We start from the raw sequence: 26,917 nt of genomic DNA, 5'->3' as shown, positions 1-26,917 counted from the left end.
GTAGATCTGGTCCATCCTTAGGTGAAAGCGAAACCTTCAGCACTGTGTGCTCCTGTCATGCTGGAGGATCAGCCCCAGAGCTCCCCTGCAGTGTCCCCACTGCCAGGTGAGCAGGCCTTGGTCCCGCCACCGTCCGTGTCTGTCTTGGGGACAAGTCAGATGCAGCTGTGACTCAAGCTATGCCCAGTAGTGAGGATGGTGGGGACGAGCATGGGTACAGTGCTCCCCAGGCTCTCTCCCTTAGCTTTGCCTGCTAGTCAGAACTGATGGCATGGCACTGGCTGCATGGACCACATCCCTGTGCCCAGCAGTGTAGCCTGAAGACACTCAGCTCTGAGATCTTTGATGCTGCTCCATGTCCTTAAGAAAGTTGTGCCCATTTAGCCTTAAAAAAAAGCCATGCAATGTTTGCCAGCTAACAAGTCATGAGGGACAGAAACATCCACTTTTAGGGTTTTCTGAATATGCAAGCATATTATTAAGAAACAAAACCAAACCCCAAATCAGCTCAGTTATTAATAACCACATACCTGCAGAAAGAAATATAAACTATTACAACTTTTTCCTTAGCAGCCCAGTCCACTAGGAGTGGCTTGATAGGCATGTGGTGCACCTATCAATACAACCAGCAGACCCAGATAACAGCGAGGGACTGGATTGAGGGTGGGAAGCAGGCTGTCCCTGTCACTTGTAATCTTCTCACATCCAGAGGCATCTTAGGGCCTTTCTAAACATGTTGATACTGCCTGAAAATCACTGAAAAAACCCACCCTTTGTTTGTGTTAACAGGATGAGAAAGTGCAAGGCTTCCTGTTATGTGTGTGTGACAGCTACAGATAAGCAGAGACCTCTGGACAGGAAATCCGCCCAACTTCTGCAGTGTGATTCGCCCGAAGCTGAGGAGCTCTTTTTAGATCGAAGCACCAACAGAATGAGACGGGGCTGGCCAGAAAATGGGGGACACACTGGAGAAGAGCTCTGAGGAGCCCGAGATCTCTTTGGACAATGAGTGTTCGATGAAAATGGGGGACCTGGTGGAAGTCTCGAGCTGCGAAAAGGTCAAGTTTGACGATACGGGTCTCTCTCTGGTGCTCCAGAATGGCCTGGAGAACCTTCGGCTTGAAAATTCCCTCACAGATGTCATCCTGTGCGTGGACAGCAGGGAATTCTCCTGTCACCGAGTGGTCCTTGCTGCAGCAAGCAATTATTTCAGGTAAGGTTTGTAACAAACAAAACCAATAAACTTATTTTGCTTCTTAGACTTGAACTGTACATCTCCAAGGAGTGCAAGCTGGGTGCTAAAGTCTGCAAATTTGCAGTGAGCCTCTAATTCCTTACATCTTTCAGCTTGTTTTTTAAACTTCTAGACTGAAACAAGGCAGGTGCCAAGTTGTGGATTTGCTGGAGTTCCGATACCAGCACTCACAAAGTCTGCTGGAGGCGTGCAAAGGAAGGCAGAGTATTGGCAGTCAAGTGTGTGAGAAAAGGGTGTTTTAACCAAGTATCTTTAGCCACTTGTCTTGTCCCTTTGGGACCTGGGCAAAAAGGAATACCTACTCAGATAACAGGCTATTTTTATTGAAATAGGGGCGGGTTTCTGGAACTTGCTGATTTTACCTGTAACCATTCTGGGGTAAAAATATACATTGTATTAAATTGTTGAGGAGGAAAGAGAAGGAATTTTCAGTCTGTCCTAGGGTTACTGGAAATCAGTTGCAGTGGGAAATATCCCCTTGAAAGCAATTTTGCCACTTCACCATCTCCTTCTGGTCCGCTTGAATTTTTCATTCTTTCAGTACAATAGACATTCTGAGGCTACTGGCCAACAAGAACAAATTTTAGACACACAGAGGAACTCGGTATCAGTTTTAGCACAGATTTTCCATTATCATTTAGACAACATCATTTAGGCCATCACATTTGCATGGCTGGGATTTTTTTCTTTTTTTCTTTTACTGCTAAAGTGGTCAGATGACTGAACAGCTACAGAGGAAACACGAGAAAAAAGAACCTGTGACCACTTGTGACATGAGCAGAAAGCTAATTTTAATGGAGTCTGGTAAGCTTTGCTGGTAGTGTCTGGAAGAACAGTTCTGCTTTTCTAATCTAGAATAGAGATTGTGTCTGTGAATATTTGGAGACAGGTATTATTTCTACAGAGAGACTATATTTATTGCATATGAGAAAATGTACAGTTAAAAGCAGAGATGCCCAAATATTTCTTATCAGCATTGTGTGCAGAATGGACAGCAGATGCACAAATTAAAATCAAAATTATCATAATGATATTTTGACAAAAAACCCCAATTCCTCTATAAGGAAAGGTGCTGCAATCAGGACTTCACAGTTAAAACTGGGCAAGATAGTTTTATGGCAACAGCTGTTGGCCAGCTTTCCACTGAGCCCTGAGCTACAGCCTGTCCCTTGGAAGGAGGGGGGATACCTGCCTGGAGGTCGTCTCATCCCAAGGCAATTGCACACATGTGCAGGGTCTGCCCCTCTGGGTGCTTCTCTTTGGCTTGGCTTCCCACAGAGCTGAGATTTATTACATCTCACTGTTGGCCTCTCTTCCAGTGCCCCTTGTCATGACTCTTTGGGTTAGTTTCAGTCATGTTTGGCACTTCTCAAACCTGAAGTTCCTGTGAGTTTGATGGAAGTCTGCAGCTAGGAGAGGACTGGCACCCATGGTGCTCCACAGGGTAATGAGCAGGGTGTCCCAGCCAGCCAGCACACACAATGCTCAGAACAACCACACTGCCCTGCTCCACTGGGCACAGCCAGCACAGAGCTGAGCATCCTGGGAGGAACCCCGAAATGTGTGTGAGAGGAATAACGAGGGAGAATGGAGGGCTCAGGAAGGGGAAGCTGAGGTTACTGTGAGGAGGGAAAGGAGGACACAAGTCTGCAGGGAACTGAGCTTCACTGCTTCTGCTGCTCACAAGGAGGCTTCATTCATCTTGCCATAATTCGCTAGAAGCTGCATGGCCCCAGAGAAAGAAGGAATTCTTAAATCACACTGTTCCTGTGAGTACTTTCCATGCTATTACAGGACCTCTAACAGCCATGCACCGGAGCAAAGCAAAGGGACCCAGTGACTCATGGGCTTCATTCCCCTGCAGGAGCAAGTTACACAACCCTCTTCCTGAGCGTTGGGTGCCACAGTGCAGGCAATCCACAGCAGCTGACTGGAACACAGTTAAACAGAGCTAACCACTTCTAGTCCTTCTTCAGCACTGCTCAAGAGTAGATAGACTAGTTCTTGTGACATCCTGCACCTGTAGACATAAAAACATTAACTCTCCATTTGCCTGTGTGATGGTAACAAAGAAGAGAAGGGAAATACCAGCTGACTAAGGTGGAGCAGTAGTTCTTTAATCCTGCAATGCCCAAGGTAATGGGAGAATGGGGCTGGGAGAGGTTGAAGCCATTTTCCAGAGCATCCTTGAGCTCCAGCATGATTGTTTGAAGTCGGGTTCATAATTCCAAGCATACGCATTCCAGTGTGGGTGGGTGCTTAAAAAGTGCTTCACAAACTGCAACCCCTCATTTATTTTATTGAGATTTCTCTAATTTTAAATTAGAAAAAAATTAGAATTTTTTCTAAATTTATCCATTTTTGGGTATCTAAATTTGGCACTGGGCCTTCAGATGTGCATTTCTTAGAGTACATATTGGTTCAAAGGTGCAGTTTAGAATTACATAGGGTCAAGAACCAGGGAAAGAGACAATGGAATTAGTAGCCACATCTGAAGGATTAAGAGCCTCCTGAGGGTAAATTCAGAAAGATTCAGAGGCAGCTTTTTAATCCCTAGGGGAGAAGCTCAGCCTGATCAGCCTGAGTGGTGTCAGGTGTTCCCTCTGGCTGGCACGCAGGATGGGAATGAGAACCACTCCATCTGAGCAGAAGGAAGGCCACAGGAGTCAGCTCTCCTGTCCAGCACTGCCCTATTTAGCCCTGCCACTATCTAGAGCAGAGTACAGGTGCAAAAGCACAGCACTTTAGATGTGTGATTTCTGCAGCTCACAGCCGTGTTACATGAATCCACACCCTACAAAATTGGGAGTGGATGGCAGCTCTAAACCAATTACAAAGATTAGGAGACAGATAGGCCAAAGCACTTTGACCAGACCCCTGTGCAAAGCCACCACCGGAATCCTGAGGCTGGTTTCTGAGCAGCCTTGCAAAAGTGTAACCTTGGGTGGCTCTGACTGACCCCATCAAACGCTCCGGTTTGTGGGACGGAAGTGAGACTCTCACCTCCCCGACAGGGGCAGTTCAATACAAGACTGGAGTCACCAGCTTAAGAGATGAAAGGAAGAAGAGCAGACAACACCTGCACCCTCCATGGGCCCGTTGTCATTCAGATGAAGCATCCGGCACCCGTGAATCCCGCACTATTGAAAGAGCTGTTCTGTGCCAACCTGCCTCTCCGTGCTGAAGCGCATTCCCAGGGAGAAGCGGGAACTGAGGGCTGCTGTTTTCAAATGGCCACCTGCCCACGAGTCCCCTCATACGTCACTTGACACTGCCAGAGGGAGAGAAGCTAAATGAATCCCAGTCTCGTGGCCACTGAAGTTAAGGAGCATTTGTCTAAATGCCTTTGAAATATTCTGATTTAAGTAGTAGCAGAAGCTGGACCACGAGGCAGGGCAGTGAAGCAAAAACCTCTAAGGAACTGAGTGAGTGAAAGGAAAAATGAGAATTTTGGCAGAACAATTTTTCTGACAAGTAACTTCTCTGCCCAAATTTCCTGCTCAAAAGTTAGGCCTCCCTATCTAAAGGCAGTTTTGCACACTGAGGTAACTACAACCTTGCTATAAAATTTCTGCTGAGGTAAGGAACAGGTAGTTCTTAGAGCAAGTAGCAGCTGGTATGTTCCATCCATTTGCCATTCATCGTGCCTAGCTGCTTTGCAATAAAATCTGTTTACATCTTGATTCCAGTAAGATGTGTCAATCAAACAGCTTTATTCAGGCACTTCTTTTACAAGAATAGTATGGCCTAAGTCTTGGAACTTCTTTCCATTTCCCAGGTTGCATTGTCCTGTCAACATTGTATATGACTAATAAAGAAGGGCTTGGAATGCAGGGTAAAGAGCGCTTCTAATTACACTTTAGATCTGCACATGTTTTTCACCAATGCAGTTACAAGTGGACTCATGTAATTCTGATCTGTTGAGACAGATTCCAAATGATGTGACATCTCATTCTCTGAATGCAATTAACAAGAAGGGGCTGATCAAAATCCTAACTAAAAGCAAAAAGCACTGGAAGAAATACTGAAATCTATGAAGTGAAAATGCAGAGGAAGATGCGTGTGTTTGTCTTGCAGCTGTCACAATGAAAAATGGATTTAAATAGCCCTTAGAGAATTTCTGATTTATACCCCACATTAAATATCTGCCTAGTGCCAAAGCTATGTGTGGTGGTCACCTTTCCAACGCAGTATTATCCATCAAAGAAGAGTTGGTATCAACACGTATGAAATCATTGCACTTTCTGCCTAACAGTAGTTCCAATTCATGCATATTCAATTGCTTGTCTAGCCAAGAGGTACCAACTCTACAATCCTAAAATTTAGCAGAAGAAGAGTCAGACTCTAAATCAGAAGAAAATCCATAAGCCATTTTCCCCTGGCCCACTGCTGGTATTAATGTGGTCAAAGATATGTTGGGAAGCTGAGAAGTGAGGCTCTCAGCCAGGTGGATCTGGTCTGGCCTCGGGGTTCAGTCCCAGCAGTGTCCTGCAGCTCGGAAGCAGGAGGGTATTGACCTGCCAAGGGGTACAAAGTACATGTGCTAAGTGTTAACGAAGTTTGGAGAATGCCAGGCCTTAACAAGCTGCATCTGGACTAGAAACAGACCGAGTAAGAGGCCAGCAGGTGAGACACCACAACTGCTCCACAGCGCCAGTCCAGACACGGGGACTAGTCCCACTCAGGCAAGGTCCCAGCTGCCTTTTGCTGCCATGGAGCCCCCGGTCTGCTGTAGAGAACAGCTCGGAGGTATCCATCATGTGTGCATGCCTTATCAAACTCATGAGTACAGAGGTAGAAGAGCAACAAAAAGATTTTTCTTGTTTCTTTTCAACGGGAGTAATTGCATAAAACATGAAGCAATCAGAGTGTTCTGTGTTGAAATCTAAATAGCCCAATGTTTTCAGAATGCTTCATCCTGACTGGAACGCAGTAAAAGATAAATGTCTTTCTTTCCAGGGCCATGTTCTGCAATGATTTAAGAGAGAAATATGAGGAGAAGATAATACTAAAAGGGGTTGATGCAGAAACCATGAATATACTCTTGGACTATACCTACACCAGCAAGATGCTCATCACAAAGCAAAATGTACAGAAAGTCTTGGAAGCTGCCAGCCTCTTTCAGGTACAGATAACTCAAATGCACTGACCCAATCTGACTGCTCTGGCAACACCATGTCTTACCGTGGTTAGCACACTGCCAACTTCCCTGATTTCATGGGTTCCGGAAGCATTTTGCTTCATATTTACTTACATTAAGGTAAAAAAAAGGCAGTGGCAGCCATGTACTGGAATTTTGCTGTGCTGAGTGCCATGCAAACAGGGGAAGAGCCAGGCTCTGCCTCCAAGAGCTGCTCCCACGTGCTGCCTGCCTGGCAGTGCTCCCCAAAATTGAGGTCAGCCTGTCAAGGCCAGTCAGAAGTATTAGTGGGCAGCAGCTGGCATGACTGGCCACAGCAGGAAGCTACTTTGCCTCTCTGTCTCCCCTGCCTTGAGATGGGGGCTTGCCAGCCAAAGTTAGCATGCTTCTTTGTAGAACTCGTGATGTAAAAGGTTTTAGTCATGACCTGGGTCTTGTGGGAAGTCAGACTTGGGCAGTGTTACTCAGCCTTTTGTCCGTGAGGTATTCACGTGTCCTGTAAATCATCTGTGAGGTTTACCAAATTGCAGTGTCTGGTACCACGCTGCAAATTGCTAACAAATTGTAACCAACATAACCTGCCAAGTGCCAATGTGTGTGTGTGTCCAGTCCTCTCATTAAGGACGGCAAGAATCACCCAACTCCATGACCATCGGGGTTCATGAGGGAGTTGCATCTTACATGGGAATTTTGCTCTGGAGTTCTAGAACTCTGCTTTTTAGAACACACATCCCATGAGGAGCAGCTGATGGAGCTGGGGGTGTTCAGTCTGGAGAAAAGGAGGCTCAGGGGGAACCCCATTGCTCTCTTTGACTCCCTGACAGGAGGTTGTAGCCAGGTGGGAGTCAGGCTCTTCTCCCAGGCAAAAAGTGATAGGACAAGAGGAAATTATCTCAACTTGTACCAAGGGAGGTTTAGATTGGATATGAGGAAAAATTTTACAAAGTGCTCCCCAAGGTAACTTTAATGTCACCTGGGCCCACAGTGCAGCAACTCACTGACATTTTCAGCACACCAACACGACCAACTGGTAGCATTCATTTTCAGGACACTTTTCTGTCTTGTGTTTTCTTCTCAACCTTTTTTCCTTAGGATCATTCCTCAGCTTTTTGTTTTGTTTTTTTTTTTTTTCCTTCTGGAACTACCAAAAGTATAAACATATATTTTTTCATGTATCTTCCCTATTTTTCATTAAAATTAAGATTAAATTTGATTCCCAAGACTGGTGCTTGAAGAAAACCATCAAACTCTGTTAGAATAAGGATAAAATTGTGAGGGTACTATAAGCAAGAATAGTAAACTAGAAAAAAATAGATAAACCTAGAACACCAGGAATGTTCAGCTAAAAACAGTGGTTGTTTTGGATACTATCGAGATTTATAAGGCCTTAAAGCCTCACATTATCAATGTGAGGGTTTGGGCTGAAAATGTGTTTTGTGCAAAAAAGATTTAGTAACTAATAAATCTTTGGTAATCTACTAAATCAAGCTGACAGAACTAGAGTTCTGCCAGCATGTCCAGCTGTCTGCCAGCTATTTATGCTGAAGAACAGAGTTGAAAGAGTCAAATGTTTCGTTTGGATATATCAACAGCTGAAAAGATTAATTCTGCAATTTATTGTGACATTTTTGTTCGATAAATTCTTTCAAATTAGTGACGTGAGAAATCCAAATTCAAAATAGAATCTTTTTATCTGACTAGCAAGAACTTGTGGCAGTCTTTTTAATCTTGCAGACTTGGAAAAGAAGCAAAGAATAAATACCTTGCACAGTTCTAGATATTGCAGTATAAATATTCCAATATAAATTATCTACTTTTCTCTAGAAACTGTTTTTGAAAAAGTTTTACATAATTATGCCTTCCCTTACTCCCTTCTAGTAAGTTTTGACCAAATGCAGTCAAAACTGACAGCAGGAAGAGGTGGAGGGCTATTTGGAGAGAACAGACATCCCTGCTGCAGTGTGCTTTCCTCTGGTGGGAAGCAGGTGAAGGGTTTGGAACAGGGAGCTGCTGAACAGCTAAGCCTCACCCTCAAGTGACCCAGACAAATTTTTTCCACCTAAAGCACAGTTGCAACATGAGTTCAATAGTCACCTCCTCTGTCTGGGCTGGTGGCTGCCCAGCCGCTGTGCTTGCAAGGTTGGTGCCCACCCTGGATCCCGCCCAGCACCCTCTGCCACCCACACTGCCTGCAGAGCTGCTCATCCTTTCACCTCTGGGAAGGGTCAAGATCCCAGCTGTTTCCCAGGGCCATGGCGGGGAGCCCTGCTTCCCTCCCTGTAACTCAGCAACAACATTCAGACCTGTCTACACTGCTCCTGCCCCACCAGGAACCTCTGCATTACCCATTCCCTCAGCAGCCTTTGGGTGGTGGAAGCAAAGAAATGGTGAGAGGGAAGCAGGCTTCTGAGCAGATGAAAAGAAACAGTATTGTCACCAAAGGCTGTGATGCCCGCTGGCGTGGAAATGCCACATGCAGTGGGAACAGTGGAGGATGCGCCGAGCTGCCCCCTCTAAGCAGAGCAGGGCTGCTCTACCCTCAGGGCATGGCTGAAGCACCACCAGCCTGGTGGCCTGACTGATCCCCAAAGCACCCCTTATCCCTGTGTTAATCCACTTTCCATGAACAAGGCACTCTAAGGGAAATACCGTTCCAATAGTGACAGCCACCCTGAGGCCACCGAGCAGAGAAGAGGCAGGGTGGCTGCTGCAGGCCGGTGCCACCGCGCAGAGCCGACCGTGCCTGACAAGGGGCACGATTTGCTATCAAAGGCCTTCAGGGCAGCTCCCGGTGGGAGGAGGGCTGGCAGGCTCGGAAAGCCGCCAGCTCCCGGGAGAGCAGCCCTGCAAGGGTGGCTGTGCCCCTCAGCCGCCCGGCTGGCTCCGGCCGGGGCTCCCTCGGGGTGCAGGTGTCACTGCTGAGCCGGGACATGCTGTCCCTGCAGCCACAGCAGAGCCGGTGGCCGAGGGCCACCAGCTGCAGGGTGCAGGATCCGACCCCGAAGTGTGCTGCATACAGAGAGGGATTATGAATGAGACCCCTTTCAGTCACCATTCCCTTCCCTTTCTGGGGGTTCTAGCCGGAGGCAGGGCTGCTGGCACTGCTTACAGTAGACCATTGAATCAAAGCTGGGACAAGCAAGGACTTATATGGGGAGAATAAATTTTACTATTCAGAGTGAAAGCCAGCTGGAGGCCAAGTAAGCATATGGGATGTCTCTAGCAAGTGAGAACCTGGATTCAAATGGATATTGGGAGAAGGACTAACTTATTGAAGAAACTGTTCCCAGGGAACAGGGCTTTTAAAGTGCCTGGAGCGGCATTAGGAGGGGTACTCAGTGGACAAGCAGAAAATTCAGAGCTGTACCAGAATAATCAGAGCAGATGAAGCAGAGGCTCAGGGGTGTCTTCATTCTGATGCTCTCTTGAGTCACCCACCTGCTCTTCTAAGACTGACTGACATATGCCCAGGAAGTTTTGGGGGAGTTTTAGGGGGAATTTAATCTCTAAATGAAGGCAGTGGTGGGGAGACAGGGCAGCGCAGAGATGAGGAGCAGAACCAGGGAAAGTCCTGCCTTGATTCGCTCCTAAGCAGCCCAGCCTCTCTGGTGAAGCCCTCAGCGGGGCCGTTTCTCACACCCACACCTCGCAGTTCTGCATTCGCCTGGCCACAAACAGCTACCCAGCAAGGCAGTGGGGCCTGCTGGCCGTGAGACCAGTGTGCACCGCCTGGGAGAAAACCTCTGCTGTCAGTATCGCTCTTAACAAGCCATGTATAAATAATTAGAGAGCTCTACAGAGGTTTGCTGCAGGCTCGTGAGAACGTTGTTTTGGGGTCTATTCCCAGACATGACTCGATGAATGACCTTGGCAAATCCTAGGTTTGTTTTTCTTGTGTCTCATTACTGACAACTTTGAATGCTTATGCTTAATAAGCTTAATAATGCTGATGCTTAACCTGCCTCAGGTCTGAAGCCTACCTGGTGGCAAAGTCCTTTCAGATCCTCAAGGAAATGCCCTGGTGAGTTCAAAGTGCTTGCCTTGAGCTAGCCCTTAGAGCAGGCAGGGTGAAGGTGGCAGGTGCTGAGGGGTCACCGAGCTGTGCCGCGGTGCCACTGCGGGCCACTGACATATTTTTATCACAATGGCGGCAACACATTCTGAGACCTCACATAGCCTCGTTCATCAGTCAGTTGCATTTCTCTAAACTTTTGACCACATCTAAATGTAAAACAGGAACCAGGCAGTCTGTACACAACGTCTACGATCACTCAGCTCTGATAAACAGTCTAAATATGTCAACACGACATTGATGGGTCTGGAAGATTCTACCCTAATTACTGAAACAAATCTACATACTACAGTGTTTAAAAATGTTTCGCTTCCTCTTTGCCTCTCAATTACTGTTGTGCAACTTTCCCCCGTGAGACAGCATGAGTTAAAATGGTTTGCTTGCTGCCACTGGATGGAAAAACGACCCAAAAAGCACAGATGGCAATGTACAACATTAGCTCTGATCCGTATTTATTGTGCTGCTCAGTGGCAATATCTGTGTCTGAAATCACAGAGGTGACGGAAAACCCATTAGGATGAAGCACTGTAACTGATCAGTTCTACCCAAAACTGGTTCCCAGTTCCTGAATAATCATCAGCAATCCAGCTCAGATCATAGTTTTTGGAAATACCCCACAGACACCTGTGGCCCAGAATATGTGCATTTGGGACACTCAGGTGGGATTATTTTGCCAAGGAAATTTATGAGTAGTTGTGATGCCTTATTGAATGCAAACACAGACAGCTCTCTGATTAAGGAGACTCTGTGTGTAAAATGTGTATCAATATTTTTTTCAGCCAATGGTGATGACAAAGGTCACTAGACCCTCTGAAGGCCTCCCCCACAACAGACTCTTCCCAGAAAACCCTGTCTGTCAGGAAGCTCAAAAGAATTGCTGATGGCCAATCTCTTCCTGCCACTTACCCCAGCCTAGGACTGCTGCTCATACCTTCTGGGGCAGCATGCTGGTCCAAACCTCCCAGACCTCAGCGCTCATTTTCCACCACTCTCACAAGGCCTCAGATACACTTGGAGTTTGGAGGGTGGGAGCATAAATGCAGACGGTGGAGCCACCTTCACTCTGAGTCAGCCAGACTCTGTTCTAGTTGGTCAGAGCTGACATGCAAGATGAAGCAGGGTAAGCAAATCAGAACCCTGGGGTCCTTATCTGTGCTTTGTAACTCCATGATTGCTAGTGCTTTGAGATCTCATGGAGGAGAAGGGAATGCTAGGAAACTCTTTTGTGAAACAAATAAAATTCATGACTGTCACAGGTCTTCTGCATCCTGCAAGAGGGAAAAGGAGCAATTGCATGCAGAGGAATAAAAACAATGGAAGGAAGAAATTCTCATTTCAGACTGCAGATCTTGGGAGATAACTGTCCCCAGATGATCTAATTCTTGTCTCCCCAGGCTCTTTGCTGTATTGGGCATGGCTGGTTGCTCCATAGCTCTCCTGTGATGCAGTCGCTCAGTAACCCTTCTGTGCTTATACAAGCTTTTTCTGCCCACAGTTCCTTCGCATGGTAGATGCTTGTGCCAGTTTTCTCACCGAAGCGCTCCAGCCAGAGAACTGCGTTGGCATCCTGAGGCTGGCTGATGCCCACTCCCTGCACAGCCTGAAGCAACAAGTGCAGAACTACATTATCCAGAACTTCACCCAGGTCCTGAACTATGAGGAGTTCCTGGAGCTGCCAGCGGACATCCTGTGCAGCACACTGAAGAGTGATGACCTCTACGTCACGGAAGAGGCACAGGTGTTCGAAACTGTGATGAACTGGGTCCGTTACAAGGAGTCGGAAAGGTTTTCTCTCCTGCCGTACGTGCTGGAGAACGTCCGGCTGCCCCTCTTGGACCCTTGGTATTTTGTAGAGACGGTTGAAGCCGATCAACTCATTAGACAGTGTCCAGATGTCTTTCCTTTGCTCCAAGAAGCAAGAATGTACCATCTGTCAGGCAATGAGGTGAGTAAAACAGGAAGGTATTAGCCACTCTTTGTAAAAGTCTCATGCTTCAGCTCAAAAATTGTTTTGGAAGGAGCAGTGCCACGGGGCAGAAAAAGGTACTCACACTGAAGTTTCACTAACTGATGCTACTGAAAAGTCAAAATGGGCCTCAGAATTTATCCTGCTGTCTTAGAGAGTTCAGAAGCTTTTGGTGGGTTGTTTAAAGACAAAGTGTATGGCTTCCTGTTTATGAACATCTGAGCTTGACCCTTCATACACACTCTTGCTCACTCTTGCTAGATGAAGAGCCCAGGTAGCTTCCCTAGTAAAAAGGCAAATGGTGTTGGCCCTGACACCTCACCCTCTCAGCTAATACTTCAAGCCTAAGAAAAGAGGAATAATTTTCCCACCAAACTGTGCCACAATCCGTAATGACTTTCAAATGTGAATATGTAACATCTTCCCCTGTTACTTATGTGGGAAAACGTTACATAAAGGGAAACATTCTTCCTCCTGTGAAGAAGACGGTCTCTTTCCCGAGAAGAGGACTGCCCATGTGCCGTTTGCAGAGGTCCTTGCACCCAAAGAGACAGATTAATCCTGACATCCAGTCGAGTCCTGTCCTGCCTGCTCAGTGCAGGCTGTGATGGAGTGCCGGTTCTTCAATTGCCTGACCCCTTTGGAAAGTTAGGTATCAGTCACATCTCCTTGCCCAAAGTACGGGGGAGAGGGGAGAGCAACCAAGAGGTCAGATTTCACAACAGGAGCAAAGCACGTGAGTGTGCGAAGAAAGGTGTACCTCCTCAGTCAGCGTCAGAGGAGGGCAGGAGCAAGCTGTGGGCCCATCACTCACAGCGGATGTGTCACTGGCACGGCGAGGGGGGAGAGACCAAGTGCTCCTTGTGCTGGGGACTGCATGAGACTCTGCACGGTGACCTGGGGCAGTGCCGGCCAGTCTGGTGGGAACTCCCTGAGGAAGCCTTGTCCCACTGAGCAGTGCTGTCAGGTGCATGCGGGATAGATAAAGGGAACGTTGCCCCGGGCTGAACACGCATTACACTCATCTTCAAAGGGACAGCCGCGAGAGGCAGCGCTGTCAGCTGCCCTCCCCCGGGGCTGACGCCTGGCAATGGTGGCAGACAGGTTAAAACAGAGTCCTGCAAGCTGGCAAGTTCTGGGACTCATGTTCTGTAAAAATCAGAATGTGCCTAATAATTTTCTAGACATAGTCAAAATGCAAGATTCATGTCTGTGTAGATAATATTTTGTAATATAGATAAATTATACCGATTTATAGAAATATGTTAAAAGCAGAAAGAGAAGTAAAACTTTAAGCAAGATGCCTCCTGACACAGCATTTAACCTGTGGGTCTTGTTTGCAAGCATTTCCTCCAAGCAGAATACGAGTTTCTAAGCACCCCTTGCACTCTTTGCTCCTGGTGAACACCTACCTGGCAAGTGACCTTCTTGGTGCCATCCTGGTAATTCCTAAAAGGATCTGAAAGGATCCCAGTAGGTAGACAAAAGCAACTAAGCCCACAGTTGGAAAAATCCTGCTGAAAGAAGGATAGAGCAACCACTATTGAATGCTTCTAGGACGCTTTTCAGGCTTTCAACTTAGAAAGCATTGGCTAATTGGTTCAGCTGATGTAAGCCTGCTGTGATTTGAAAAACAGGTAGTCAAAAAAAAGGTCACCTGGCCTTTCTGTTATTGTAGGTGTAAGTGCCTTGTGTACTCACTCTGTCTCACTTGCGTTTAGATTATTACAGAAAGAACCAAGCCCAGGATGCACGAGTTCCAGTCTGAGGTGTTTATGATCATAGGGGGCTGTACAAAGGAAGAGAAATTTGTAGCAGAAGTGACTTGCCTGGATCCTTTGAGGCGAAGCCGTCTGGAAGTAGCAAAATTACCAATCACAGAGCAGGAGCCGGAGAGTGAGAATAAAAAATGGGTGGAGTTTGCATGCATTACTCTAAAAAATGAAGTCTACATATCGGGTAAGGTACAAGACATTGGGAGTGCAAGAGGGGAGCAAAGGGTCCTCACAATTATTTCCAGCTTTTATCGAGACCATGCTTGAGGCAGCTTTAGAAAAATTAAGCACTATATTTTAATGCTTTGGCTTTGGCCACGCTCCAGAGAGCACTGGATGTGTAAGGACACTGCCTAGCTCTGATTTGAGCACAGGATTCCTTTTTACCAGTATTAATCTATATGCTTGGGTACTTGTGTGCAGCACCCTAGACAGTGACTGAGGTCACAGAAAGGTTCTTGGGAACAGTTTACCAAACATAAAGTGACAAATTGCTTCAGCATCTTCTCACAATAAGTCCATTTGAAGCTACATATGCATAAGCAAAATCCTTCTAGAATCTGAGTCATTCTGCAGAAGTCAGTCAAGAACCTGCAGGGAACTGCCACTGATATTGGGCTGCCCCTGAAAGCTGCCATCACAGAGAACTCTAGGACTGCCCACCCGTAGCTGTTACCTTGGCAGTATAAACTGTCAAAGCCAGATGAAATCCCATGGTCCAGACACCCAGTGTGGGGCTGAACAACTCATGGGCTGATCATCATCCCAAGAGCTTCAGGAGGTGTATTTAACTTCCCACACAAATACAGTTGAGCTCCACACAGGGGTTTGATCCCAGAGCTACAGAGATTTTACTCTGACAATCAAAAAGGTTAAAATCAAGCTTGTTAGCCAGTTTGAGAGCTGCTTTTGATGGCCTGTCAAAAAACAAGTTTGAGGATCTTGTTCTGCTTCCAGAGGAAAAGTGACAGCACACTGTCCATCGCTGTTGCATTACAGAGCATGATACAGAGCAGGGCCTTTATAGGTAGAATACTTTCTTTTCTGCAAAGCTAGCCACCAAATTCTATGCTCCCTTAAAACAGAAGAGTAGAAAGGAGGAGGGTAGGCCAAAGTGTGAATGCTTTGCTTAAGTGTGAATAGTGGTTCACTGCCTTTATTCAAATATCTTCCATTGCATTCTTTCTTTTGGGAATCCACATATTTTTGATACTTCATTACAATTTAACATTTATTAAAGCTTTATCCTGGGATAAGAATTTGATTACTCCTCCCATAACTACAAATAAAGAACGTTTTTCCTTTCAGCCCACCATAGAGAGTTTCTGGCATCAGTCCCTCTCTTAAAAGTTAGCTGTAGAGAGGAATCTAAGTCAAACATTCCAGCTAGGGAATATTCCCCTCACCTTCACACCCTTGAGTTGAGAGGTCTTTTTTCCATTTGCCTTCAATTTGTTACCCTTCCCTCCTTTTCAAGGCTTTTTGCATTCTTTTATTTCTGACATCTTTTCCAATGTCTCTTCTCCACCTTTATTTTACGGTCTGTCCAGGCTACCTCCAGGCCAGGCTAACACATTCCCTGCTGTGGTGAGTCTAAGCTGGCTTTCCCTTTGCTTCTGTTCTCACAGGTTCTCTTTCTTTCTTCTCTGCTTACTTGCATATCTCTGATTCCCTCTCTCCATTCCCTCTTTGCCTTTCACCTTTTTGCCCTTTGCACACAAATAAAAGGCTGAGTGGACCAAAGCTGTTAGCATTTTTTTTCTCAGCTAAACCAGTTATTAGTGTCTCAATCCTGATTAAACATCTGCTTCCTCCTGCATGTCCTTCTACTTTTGTTTTCATTCTTTAGCTCCTGCACTTTGCTTCTTCTCTAGCTTGACTTTAATTTTTCCTAACTTGATCTCCCCTTCCATGTGCTCATTTCCCTCCATATCTTTTGGAATACAGTCTGGAGTCTTCCCTGCTCCTTTAATATCTGAAAAATAGGAAAGTCCTTTGCACAAGATTATGACTACTGTTAGATCATGATTTCCCCAAAACAGTTTAAATGCTTTGACTGGATGGCCTGAAAAACTACATTTGTAGCATAACTAAAAATGACATGAACTATCATTCACCACTCTGATACTTTTACTAATTTAGGTACAATTTCTCTTCAAATTAGGAAGAATTGTTGTCCTGAGGAAAAACACAAACAAAATAAACCTCCAATTCTCTCAAAAATCTCTCCCTGTCCCCCGATGTGCAACAAATTCACATACTGGTCCAGCTCAAACTACTACATGAGTTTCAGCCTGTGGAGGAAAGCACAAGCTCATGTCAAAGGGGAATTTCAAGGGAGAGTAAGGGGAACACCTGCAGTCTCTCAGCCCCATTGTAGCCATGAATGCTGCATTCAGGCCCTTTGGCCACTTCAGCTATTTGAGTGCAAATAAAATTCAACACATACATGTGAAAAATACTGAGACAAAAGCATTACAAACGACTCTTTCTAGCATGCTAATTATCTCCCATTCAATCTGCTATTTGGCCAGAGATAGGCTTCATCAGTTTGCAGTGATCTGGCTGCAGTACAGAATACCAATGAAGGCAGACATTTTCTCAATGGAATATGAATTCTCTTTTCAGTATATTCACCAGTGAAGCAAATGTTTAATCAGGTTGCAGATGATGGAATAAGCTGCTCAGTCTGTAAATGTGGGTTCAGGCTTAACTAGATCTGTTTGTATTACAGTCACACCAGAAACTGTACGCAAACAACAGCGCTTGTTTTAAACACTGCTCTCTGCTTTAGCACAAGCAAAGATTCACTTGCAAGTCAGCTCTAGCATGAGTTTGCAGGGTCCAGTTTTGATCTTCAAGCTATAAATATGAAGCACACCCAGGTCTGTAGAGAAAGAGACCAGAAGGAGAGGCACAAAAATGAGATCCCAGCCACATGGTCCCAAGGTTGAATAGTAAAACCTCCAAGTTGTGCAGGACTATTATTGGTGGGAGTTCAGTCAGGTCTTTTGCTTTATGATGCAGACCACAGGGCTGGCTGGATCTGCCCTGCACAACCTGGCAGTTCTCCAGTGCAGGACTGTCTTCAAGGGATTTGGCACTACCAGCTGCAGCATCCTCCACTATCTTACTTAAATCATGTTTGTTTATTTGTCCCTTTGCAGCAGTTCTGCAAAGCCCTGGTGGTGCACAAAAATCTCCTGCATTTCACCCTGCTGTGTGGTTGGTTGTGCACTCGGTATTGAAATGAAAGTGGCTGTGGTCTGGTAAAGTGAGGAACAGTGATTTGTCTTCACTCAATATTTGGCTGTAGAAATTGTTCCATTTCCTTCACTGTTAAATAAACTAAATTCAGAAATTTTTATCTGTTGTAACAGGACCAGTTAACAATCAGTAATAATGACTTACATTGTGAGAGAACACACTTAAATTTAAACATATTGGAGTTTTTAACTAAATACAAGCTGTGCTATCATATTTACATGTGTCATGTACACTACAGGTGGCAAAGAAACAAAGCATGATGTCTGGAAATACAACGCCTCCATCAACAAATGGATACAAATTGAGTATCTCAATATTGGGCGCTGGAGACATAAAATGGCAGTGTTGGGTGGCAAAGTGTATGTCATTGGTGGGTTCGATGGCATGCAGAGAATCAACAGCATGGAAGCATATGATCCCTTTCATAACTGCTGGTCGGAGGTAAGAGGCTGCATCATGTAACATTTTAATCATTTGGAACATTTTAATCAGAAAATCTTAGGGCTTGGATTCCTAAAAATGGCCTTGTATAATTCTTTGAAGAACTTCTGGTCTTTAAAAAGCATACATATTTTTTTTCTATAGATATGCATACCCTTTAGAAGGTAAAAATCCCTGGATTGCCAGTCAGTCATTTCCTGTGAGACAGCTAATACCTGGCTTTCCTTTTCTTAGTTGGCTTTTAAAGTTAGTAGTCCGTAAATCAAGGAATAAGAATACAGTACACAGGAGCCAGAGCACAGGCTGAAAACTACTGCTCTGACACATTTTATATGTATATAAAATGTGTATATCAACCTGTGCATTATATATGGTGTGGGTTATACATTTAAGTTGAAACTACAGGTTTGAAGGTAAACAGGAAACCCCCCCCCCCCCCAGTTCTACTCACTGTACTTCAAGCAGTGAGAGAATTAGGCAACCAATTAATCCATGACAGTAATGAGATTAGGTATCATAACAGCAGATACAACCCATTGTCTCTGGATTATACAAAGCAACGTGGATGACTCTAACAATCACAGCTGCAAGTAGAAAGATCAGTATGAACAAATTTCTTGTGCTTTTTTGCAATGTATGTAAGTATGTAAAGGAGATCTTTGGCATTTCTGACATTTCCTAGCTTTTGAATTATTAATAAAGTAGTTTTAATTTCAGCATTTGAACAGAGCTTATTTTTATTAAATTTTATTAAATTTTATTAGGTCTTTGCAGTCTTAAGAAAAAGCTGAAACATATTTCTCCCTTATCCTTAGAAACATCATCTTCTGAACCCTGCTTAAAAAGGGATGTCTGACTTAAAATTCCCTAGGCTCTCTCCTCACAGGCATCAGTCTGACTGCTTCAGATGGTTACTAATGATTATTTTTGGTCCACAGGCTGCTCCCCTCCTGGTCAACGTGAGCTCCTTTGCTGCAGCCAGCTACAAGAAGAGGCTGTATGTGATTGGGGGAGGCCCCAATGGGAAGCTGGCGACAGACAAGACGCAGTGCTACGACCCCGCCACCAACACGTGGAGCCTGAAGGCTGCCATGCCCGTGGAGGCCAAGTGCATCAACGCCGCCAGCTTCCGTGACCACATTTATGTGGTGGGTAAGTGAAGCACCAGTGCCTCTCCTTGTCTACACCCAGCAGGGCTTGTCTCTGTGCTTCCGTGTTAGTTTTCCCCACACGCTCCATGGAGTGTAGTCATGGAGTCAGCTGGCTCTTCCCATTGAGCTTAGCGAGGGATGGGAATCCAGGACATTCACAAGCAGTAGGGAAAGGTCACCAAGTCAAAATCCCTGTTAGCATGGTAGCTATCTTGGAAAGCTGGAGGTAGCCCAGAGACAGCTTAAAGCCATCCAAAAATGTGTTCATAGTGGCAAGGGCATGATCTCTTGGCTACATCATGTCCCGTCTCCTCTCCAGGGGCATTGCACAACCCACTGCATACAGGATTTATGCAGGGATAAGAGTACTAGGAGCAGGTCATAGGAGCAGAGCCACTGATACCCAAAGACCCAGAGCTCTTCACTAGATTGCACCAGGGGCTAATTCAGTCAACCATCAGAACTGGAAGAAAAACTGGAAGAACAAGAGTTTGATGGTGGTGAGCTGAACTATGGCAGGAGGAGGGAGCCTGCACACATCTCCAGATGGTGCTGGAAAAACCAAAAGGAAAGAAGAACATTTGTTTCCAAAACGGGAACTCTGAAAGTTTCCCCTCCCTCTCTCAGCCTTGGTGCAGGGAATTTCCCACTTGCAATATAATCAATATGGTGCTGAGAGCTGGCATGGAGCTAGAGTATTCACCAAATAATTCATGGTTCTCTGGAGGGAGATTTATAATCTGCATGTGTGTGCACACATATATATACACACACCCACACCCCTTTTGTTTACATAAATACCTCATGCTTGTCCTCAGCACAGGAGTTGACCTTACCCTGTTTGTACAGGATGACAGAGAGAGAAGGCACATGACTTAGGGGCTAGCTGATATAACTCCTGATAAAATGGACGTGATACCAGTCACATTCATTCAGCATCTTTCAGCCAGGAACATCCACGAGTAAATATCTTGTTTACTTATCTGAGAAACGAATCTACTTCAATTGGATAGAAATCAGCCCCTTCTGAAGTTTAAAGGATAAAAGAGCATTGGTAACTGCATCCAAAGCAATCAAATTACCCAGACTGATGAATTACCAACTGCCAGGTGAATCACTACAACTAACAATGTCTGTTTTCAGTCTGTTCCAATTAAGTCACCTCTCAATGATTTGATCACCCCTCAGGTCCTGGACCAGTTTTGTCAAACTCAGCATCTATAATAACTACCACAGATAAATGCTCACTTTGCCAGCAGGGAGGATCCCAGGCACTGCTGCACCTCATCAGTAAGACCATGGCTTCAGGGTTTCCCCAACCCTATCCAAGAAGATGGTGCCAGACTCTTTCCAGTGGTGCCCAGGGACAGGACAAGGAGCAATGACCATAACTGCAACCTAAGAAGTTCCACCTCAGCCTGAGGAAGGACTTCTTTCTGTTGAGGGTGGCAGAGCACTGGAACAGCTTCCCAGTGAGGTTGTGGAGTCTCCCTCTCTGGAGACATTCCAAACCCACCGTGATGTGTTCCTGTGTAATGTGCTCCAGGTAACCCTGCCTTGGCATAGGGGTTGGACTCGATAATCTCCAGAGGTCTCTTCCAACACTAACAATTCTGTGATTCTGTACAGCTACTACAGAAGACACATTCAGTCCCTGCAAATTTCAGAATAAGAACCATTTAGCTGTTGGTAGTCTCAGGAGTGAATATATTTTCATAGCCTTTCTTAAGAATTGAGGTATTGACCATTTTTTCAAGAGAAAAGGACACTGCAAGATTGAAAAGGTGTACTAAAAGTTTAATGAATGACTTCAGTTTTGGGAAACACAGAGAAACGGAAGGTCACTCTGTGTTTAACAAATCCATAGGAAGATTATTGATTCAGTCTGACAAACCCTAAACAAGGAAGGGTTTTTGAGAGCAGCCAGCTCCAGGAAGAAGGAAGTTTGATGGACAAATGGACAATGAAGTAAGAGGAGTGAGTGGAAAAATCCTATACCCATTTCTAACAGTGATGGTTTACTACAGCTGGTACTCCGTGATCTAAGCTCTTTTAAACCAGATCATATTTTTCTGAAGCTGTGTCCTTAGCTGGAGCAGTAGGTATGAGAAAGGTCTGTTGCTAGATGCACTGTGGTCACACTGAATGATCACAGCCGTTTGTTCTGGCCTTAAATTCCACAGCCTTATGAGTGGCCTTCTGCAGCTCAGGCTTTCAAAACAATAAAGCATCCTGTGACCTTGTTTTTTCTTGGCTTTGGGGCAGAAATCTTTCTTACGAATGTCAGGAAGAGAGTCTTGTTGAAGTGGATGGTTTAACTAAACTCGCTTCAGGAATGGTCAGTGCAAACAAATATCCATTTCCTTCCCAGGTGGGGCAATGAAAGCGCTCTACGCCTACAGCCCCCAGGAGGACACGTGGTGCCTGGTGACTCAGTTCACCCACGAGCGAGCCAGTTGTGGGATTTCTCCTTGCAACAACAAGCTGTTTATCACCGGGGGCCGAGATGAAAAGAACGAAGTCATTGCAACAGTGCTCTGCTGGGACCCTGAAACTCAGAAGCTGACAGAAGAGTGTGTCCTGCCTCGGGGGGTGTCTCACCACGGGAGCGTTACCCTCAGGAAGTCTTACACGCACATCCGTAAGATTGTGCCCGGGGCAGTTTCTGTCTGAGCGAAGAGAAACCCAGTGCCTCCGTGCCCGGTGGCACAGACTGCAGTGAGGATGGTTTTTAGCTTCAGGTAGCAATGAATGGAAACACCACCACAGGTCCTCTGGGGGGTATCTGTATATATGCTCAGTTCTTGCATTTCCCCTGTATAGTATATCCTTAAATTATCTTAATTCCTTCCCTCCGTGGAAAAACAAAGGGACCAGATGCAGTTTACTCCTGCCAACACAATACCTCGAATCAGGCAAAGAAATGTAGGTGGGAAATTAACTTCCCAGCTATATCTGCCCTGAAATGTGCTTGAACTGTCTCAGTCTGGTCCCAGAGTTTGGTCAACTATTTATTGTGTTAAGTTGGATTTGCAATACTTCCTAGTGAAAAAAGAGAAGTTGCTTTTGGAATTAAATATTTGTGACATTGGTGAAACATAATGTTGTGTCTTCCGAAGCTGTGCTTTTCCCCCGCAGTGTTTGGCACATTAGATTAAGTTTGAACCAGCTTGTTTGTTTGTTTGAAGATACTTTGTTGGGTTTTTCAGTTTTGCATGACCAAAAAGAATCCACCTCAGTTTGCAAACCTTGCTCTCATTCCCAAGAAAGAGACTGCACAGGCTGCAAATGTAAATGAACGCTAATTTGTTTCCACTGAACATTCACTGCGGCTGTTTTCTAAATAAAACAGACCAAAACCTAGTTTCCCTTTTCTTTGTTCTGCGCCGGGTGACTGTTCTGCCTGAGGGCCTTTTCCTCTCCCGGTTGTTGTGCCCAGGCAGAGCAGTGGAGCCCGACTGCTCCATCCCTGCCTCCATCCCCACTGGGTGGCAGTGCACTCCCAGGATTTTTCTCACGGGTTTTGGTTTCCTGGAACGCAATCGTACAAAACAGTCTGCTGGAGAGAAAAACAGTTCCAGGTACTGTTCCCAGCCTGGTTCCTGAGATTATCACATGCTGTACCAGAAGGGGCAAATGTTCATCAGGCCAGGAGGGCCCAAGTCGCGAGTCCCAGCATCTAGGTCAGTTGCAGGGAAAGAAAAACAAACATTGAAGAGGTCACGCCCGGGACGCCCTGGGACACTCTTGGCCAAAGACTGGGAACATATTCCCGTGCCTCCTCCCCTGCCTAGCTGCTGGAAAGAGCCAACTCACTATTAAATCAAGACAGAAAAAACTGTGCAAAACAAATCTCTCCAAGTGGAGATCAGTGATTCCTTCCAGCCTTCCCTCCCTCTCTGTAATTTCTCCTTTTGCCTTATACAGTATTAAAAATAATATTTCTGTCATCTTAGGCTGAGAAAAAAACATGGGTTCCTGAATTTCAGCACACTAATTCCAGAGAGCTCAGTGATGTGGCAGTGCCTGCAGACAGTCCTGGTGCAGGCTGAGCACGGCAGACAGCCTGTGGGGTGGGTGCAGCCTTCCAACAGGTCTCCACTGCATCCTTTCCTCAGAAAAACTGCAAGAAATCCTGTTTCTTCTGCAATTTGCCCCATGCCTTAAACTCATCTCTGTAATTCCAGCCAGTCCCCATATTTTCTCACTCTAATTTTCCCACAGGCCTTCCATTTTCAACTACTTTTTAATTGCTCCCCTTCCTTCTTTACATTCCTGTCATTCTGCAGGTCCAGCACATCTCACACTTCCATGCTGGCTCACACTCTCCCATCCCACTCTGCTTTTCAGAGGGCATAAAGAAATACCCTCCAAGCAGAGTATTTAATTTCAAAAGGATTTTTTGAAGAACAGTTGCCTTTGACTTGGCTGGTCTAGAGGGACAGAGAAAGTGGATGAATGGGGAGTCTCCCTCTCCCCTTGAGGAGCTGCATTTCTGTATCTTTACCTATTGGAAAAACTAATTACAGCAGCTGAAGCTGACTAGTTCTTCCCACTGGGAATCATCCTTAAAACCAGCAGATCTCAGGAACGGGTTGCTGTTTTTTTTTCCTGTAATGTCCATAGCAAAAACTTGTATACTTTTTTCTTGAGAAAAATAAATCACTGAATTGGAAAAAAGTTGTTCAAATAAACTTCCTAATACAAATTCTTAACTCCACATCTCAAAGGCAGAAATCAGCCTCTTGTCTCTCCTAAGGTAGTTTCCTAGTCACATGTGCAAACCTTGGGCAATCATAAGCCAAAACAGCCCTCACTAACAAACACGAGACAGCACAACCACAGCTTGGCTCCTTTCCCTCTCCTAACTCATGAATCTCTCAGAAATTCTGACGTTTTAATAGTAGTGCATGAAGAATTGAGTTTATTTGCCTCTCTGCTCTTTGTACCTTCTGGATTCGTGTTGCAATCTGCAGGGCTTGAAGTATATTGAAAAACAAAAACATTGGAAATCAGTAGTTTTATACAGACAAAAATCACAAGGTTTGTGAAAAAATGACAAGAACCAGCTGTGCTGGGCACTCATTTGCCAGCAGCAAGGTGGAGGTGGGGACAGGAGACAATAGAAATCAAGTTTCAAGGAACCTTGCAATTTCCTTTTCCTATCACAGGCTCTTTCTCATCTGCCGTGCATACCCGCCTCCGGCAGGGAATGACCACAATCACAGTTTCTGCCCAAGGAACACAGAGTATCTCGATGTACAAAACAGTGACCAAAGAGCCGACTCCCCCTGCAGGAGCTGCCTGAGCTGTCTCGGGGGAGCTGGTGCTGTTCCCCAGCACTGAGACACAGCCCTGGCGTTCTCGGGGCTGCCCCCAGTGCAACCAGGCAAATGCCACTTTCCTTCTGCCCTATTCCTGTATTACACTTCCAGTAGAAAATGATACAGCCAACTGATGGAGCAGAAGTAGACACTCCAATAGTAATTACTAAAACTGCAGGAGGTTAATTAGTTTAACTGAATGATTACTCAAATGCTTGCAATGAACTGTACCTCAAATCCAAAGCTGTGTGCTTGTTTACCTGCGTGGAGATCCTCTGTATCTCCTGACTGCGAAACTGATCTCATTTGAGGCACAGACCTATCTCTGATGTAATGATGTCTGCAGTGATGTATAGCACAGCCCCAGCCCCTGGAATGCAGGTCTGACTCCCTTCAGTCGGCAGGTTACAGACAGCAAACTGCACTGTAAATCCAGCTGGGAGGGGGAAGAGAGCAGTGGTAAACGTTGTGACAATCTTGGCTCAAGAAAAGAGGGGAAAAACTAACAGGAATATATTTAGGCTATAAAGTAGAATACCTTTAGTGATTCATGCTATTGCAATTCATTACAAGATTACTGCCCCCAGCTGCCAAATCACATGTTAAAGCCAACTGCTCTCCATTTCGTTTCAAATTAAAATGCAGGGCAGCCACAGTGACGTCCAAGAAGTTCACTTATGTGACCTGGGAAAGGTCGATTACTGGGCTCTGGTAAACAGTCTCAGTTTGAATTTCCAGAGCTTATGTGGAGACACCCTTACAAGGCTGGTGATCACTACACCCGAGAGGTTCTGGAAAATGCAGAAGCCAAACATTTTTTAAGACAAAACTCGAGACATTTATGAAAAGCATTGTAGGAACCTAGTGCTTGTGACATTGCCCTGGCAAGCCCTTTGATCCTATTCAGATAGACTGGGGAAATCCCAAAGGCAAATGGTTCAGGCACATGGTGTGTTTCTTGTATGCACGCTATAACCCGCTGCTTTGTACCCAAACAGCACAGTAAGAGTCCATGGGAAGAAGTTGTTTACAAGCAGTCACTTAAGGAAAATATACCTATTGAATGTTAAACCATTTTAAAGAGAACTAATGTCAGCTTGCAATGATCTTTCTTAGAAGATCATCTCCACAGAGCAGTGTTTTGTTTGCCGGGTCCTTGTGATATCACTGTGGGCGGGCTTTATACATACATAAACTTGCCGCAATCACTGATTCACTTGTGTCGCTGTTATCCCCAGAGAGACGGCGAAAATCACGACCTAAGTCCAGGTCAGATGATATGGCTGAAGTGACCTCGTTTAATCACCCATACCTTTTATAGCATGGTTGGCAAAAGAGAAATTACATGATTGGCCTATTGACCCACCATCTCTCAAGGTGATAGGTTGAGCAGTAAGACACCCATTTCCAAATATCATTCTTAAAGAAGGAAAATAATTTTCACAGTTCTCATAACAACCTGCAGGTGTAAAAATGGTTTACATTCTCTCAAACTGTTGTCCATCCAGTTCACATGAGAACGAAAGCTTTCACAGAGAAGCTGTGGGAAGCTGGATTTCTCTAACTGCCCTCTCATGAGAAAGAAAAGTTTCACAGGAAAATTCTTCTGCCAGCCCTTCCTAGCATCCACACACTTGCTCTGTCTTTCAGCATCCTTCTTTATGTTACCAAACTTCTAGTTGTATTTAAATATATCCATGGGATGTGTACGTAAGAGAGAGTTACAGAATTGGCAACAGAATCCTGCCCAGGAGATTATACCTTCATAATTGTCAGAGGTCAGCAGGAAGACCAAGTACTGTTAACCTGCTGTTACACAAAGTCACCTATGGCTCCATATGGAATTACCTTTATGCTATTTACACAGTGATCTTTATGACTTATCATGAAAATTTCCAATAGAGGTAAACATGAATGGACCTTGCATGGGTAAAACAACCTGTAAGCTATCAGCATCCTTGTCATTGAGCACTGGCATAAAAATTTGGCCCAGGATTTGAGAGCCTGGGGATTCACAAGTACCTCTTCCATTCTTGATCTTCCAACATGCCAAAGGGGTTCAGCAGAAAGAATCTGACCCAGTATGTAGACATTTTCCCCATCCTTCCTAGTGTTATGGAAGACCCCTGTTACAGGCTGAATATGAGGTACACAAACATAATTTCTGTGACAGGTGTCAAAGGTACATTCATCTTGGAGAAAAATAAAAGCAGCCAGTAAAAAGCAACTTCTTGATCCTTTTATTGAAGAGGATTGAGAAGCACAGAACCATGGTTAAAGCAAATATGCAATATTCCAGTTTATTCACTTGCAACAATTTTACCTTGGAGATACTTCTCACACAAGAAGTATCCCTTAGCAGCAAAGCCTCTAAGATGTCTCTGCTCATTCCCCCCACCTCTGAACTGGAATTTGTTACACCCTCAGTTGTGCTGATGCAGCTATTTTCAGAACATCCTATAAAACAGATAACTGAGGTAATCTCAGTCAAAATGAAAACACCACTTCTCTTTGAAGAGATATTTT

At 45.1% G+C, this 26,917-nt stretch overlaps 1 protein-coding gene across 1 annotated transcript; it reads left to right on the top strand.

Annotated features, from left to right (window-relative positions):
* Positions 1-908: 908 nt before the first annotated feature.
* Positions 909-22,432, top strand: KLHL6 (kelch like family member 6). Its single transcript, XM_069024674.1, has 7 exons — positions 909-1,213; positions 6,215-6,380; positions 11,963-12,412; positions 14,155-14,392; positions 17,714-17,916; positions 18,855-19,068; positions 21,439-22,432. The coding sequence occupies exons 1-7, from the start codon at positions 954-956 to the stop codon at positions 21,738-21,740; spliced, it is 1,833 nt and encodes a 610-aa protein (XP_068880775.1). The 5' UTR covers positions 909-953; the 3' UTR covers positions 21,741-22,432.
* Positions 22,433-26,917: the final 4,485 nt, after the last annotated feature.

The sequence above is a fragment of the Aphelocoma coerulescens genome, chromosome 9, assembly GCF_041296385.1.
Source record: "Aphelocoma coerulescens isolate FSJ_1873_10779 chromosome 9, UR_Acoe_1.0, whole genome shotgun sequence".
NCBI classification, from domain to species: Eukaryota; Metazoa; Chordata; class Aves; order Passeriformes; family Corvidae; genus Aphelocoma; species Aphelocoma coerulescens.
This window is presented reverse-complemented; position numbering and strand designations above follow the sequence as displayed.

Bases quoted from the DNA above. Each gene is read 5' to 3' on its own strand.
- KLHL6 (XM_069024674.1), top strand. From the start codon at position 954: ATGGGGGACACACTGGAGAAGAGCTCTGAGGAGCCCGAGATCTCTTTG. The intron at 1,214-6,214 runs GTAAGGTTTGTA...CTTTCTTTCCAG, and splicing joins GCAGCAAGCAATTATTTCAG to GGCCATGTTCTGCAATGATT. The intron at 17,917-18,854 runs GTAAGAGGCTGC...TTTGGTCCACAG, and splicing joins TTCATAACTGCTGGTCGGAG to GCTGCTCCCCTCCTGGTCAA.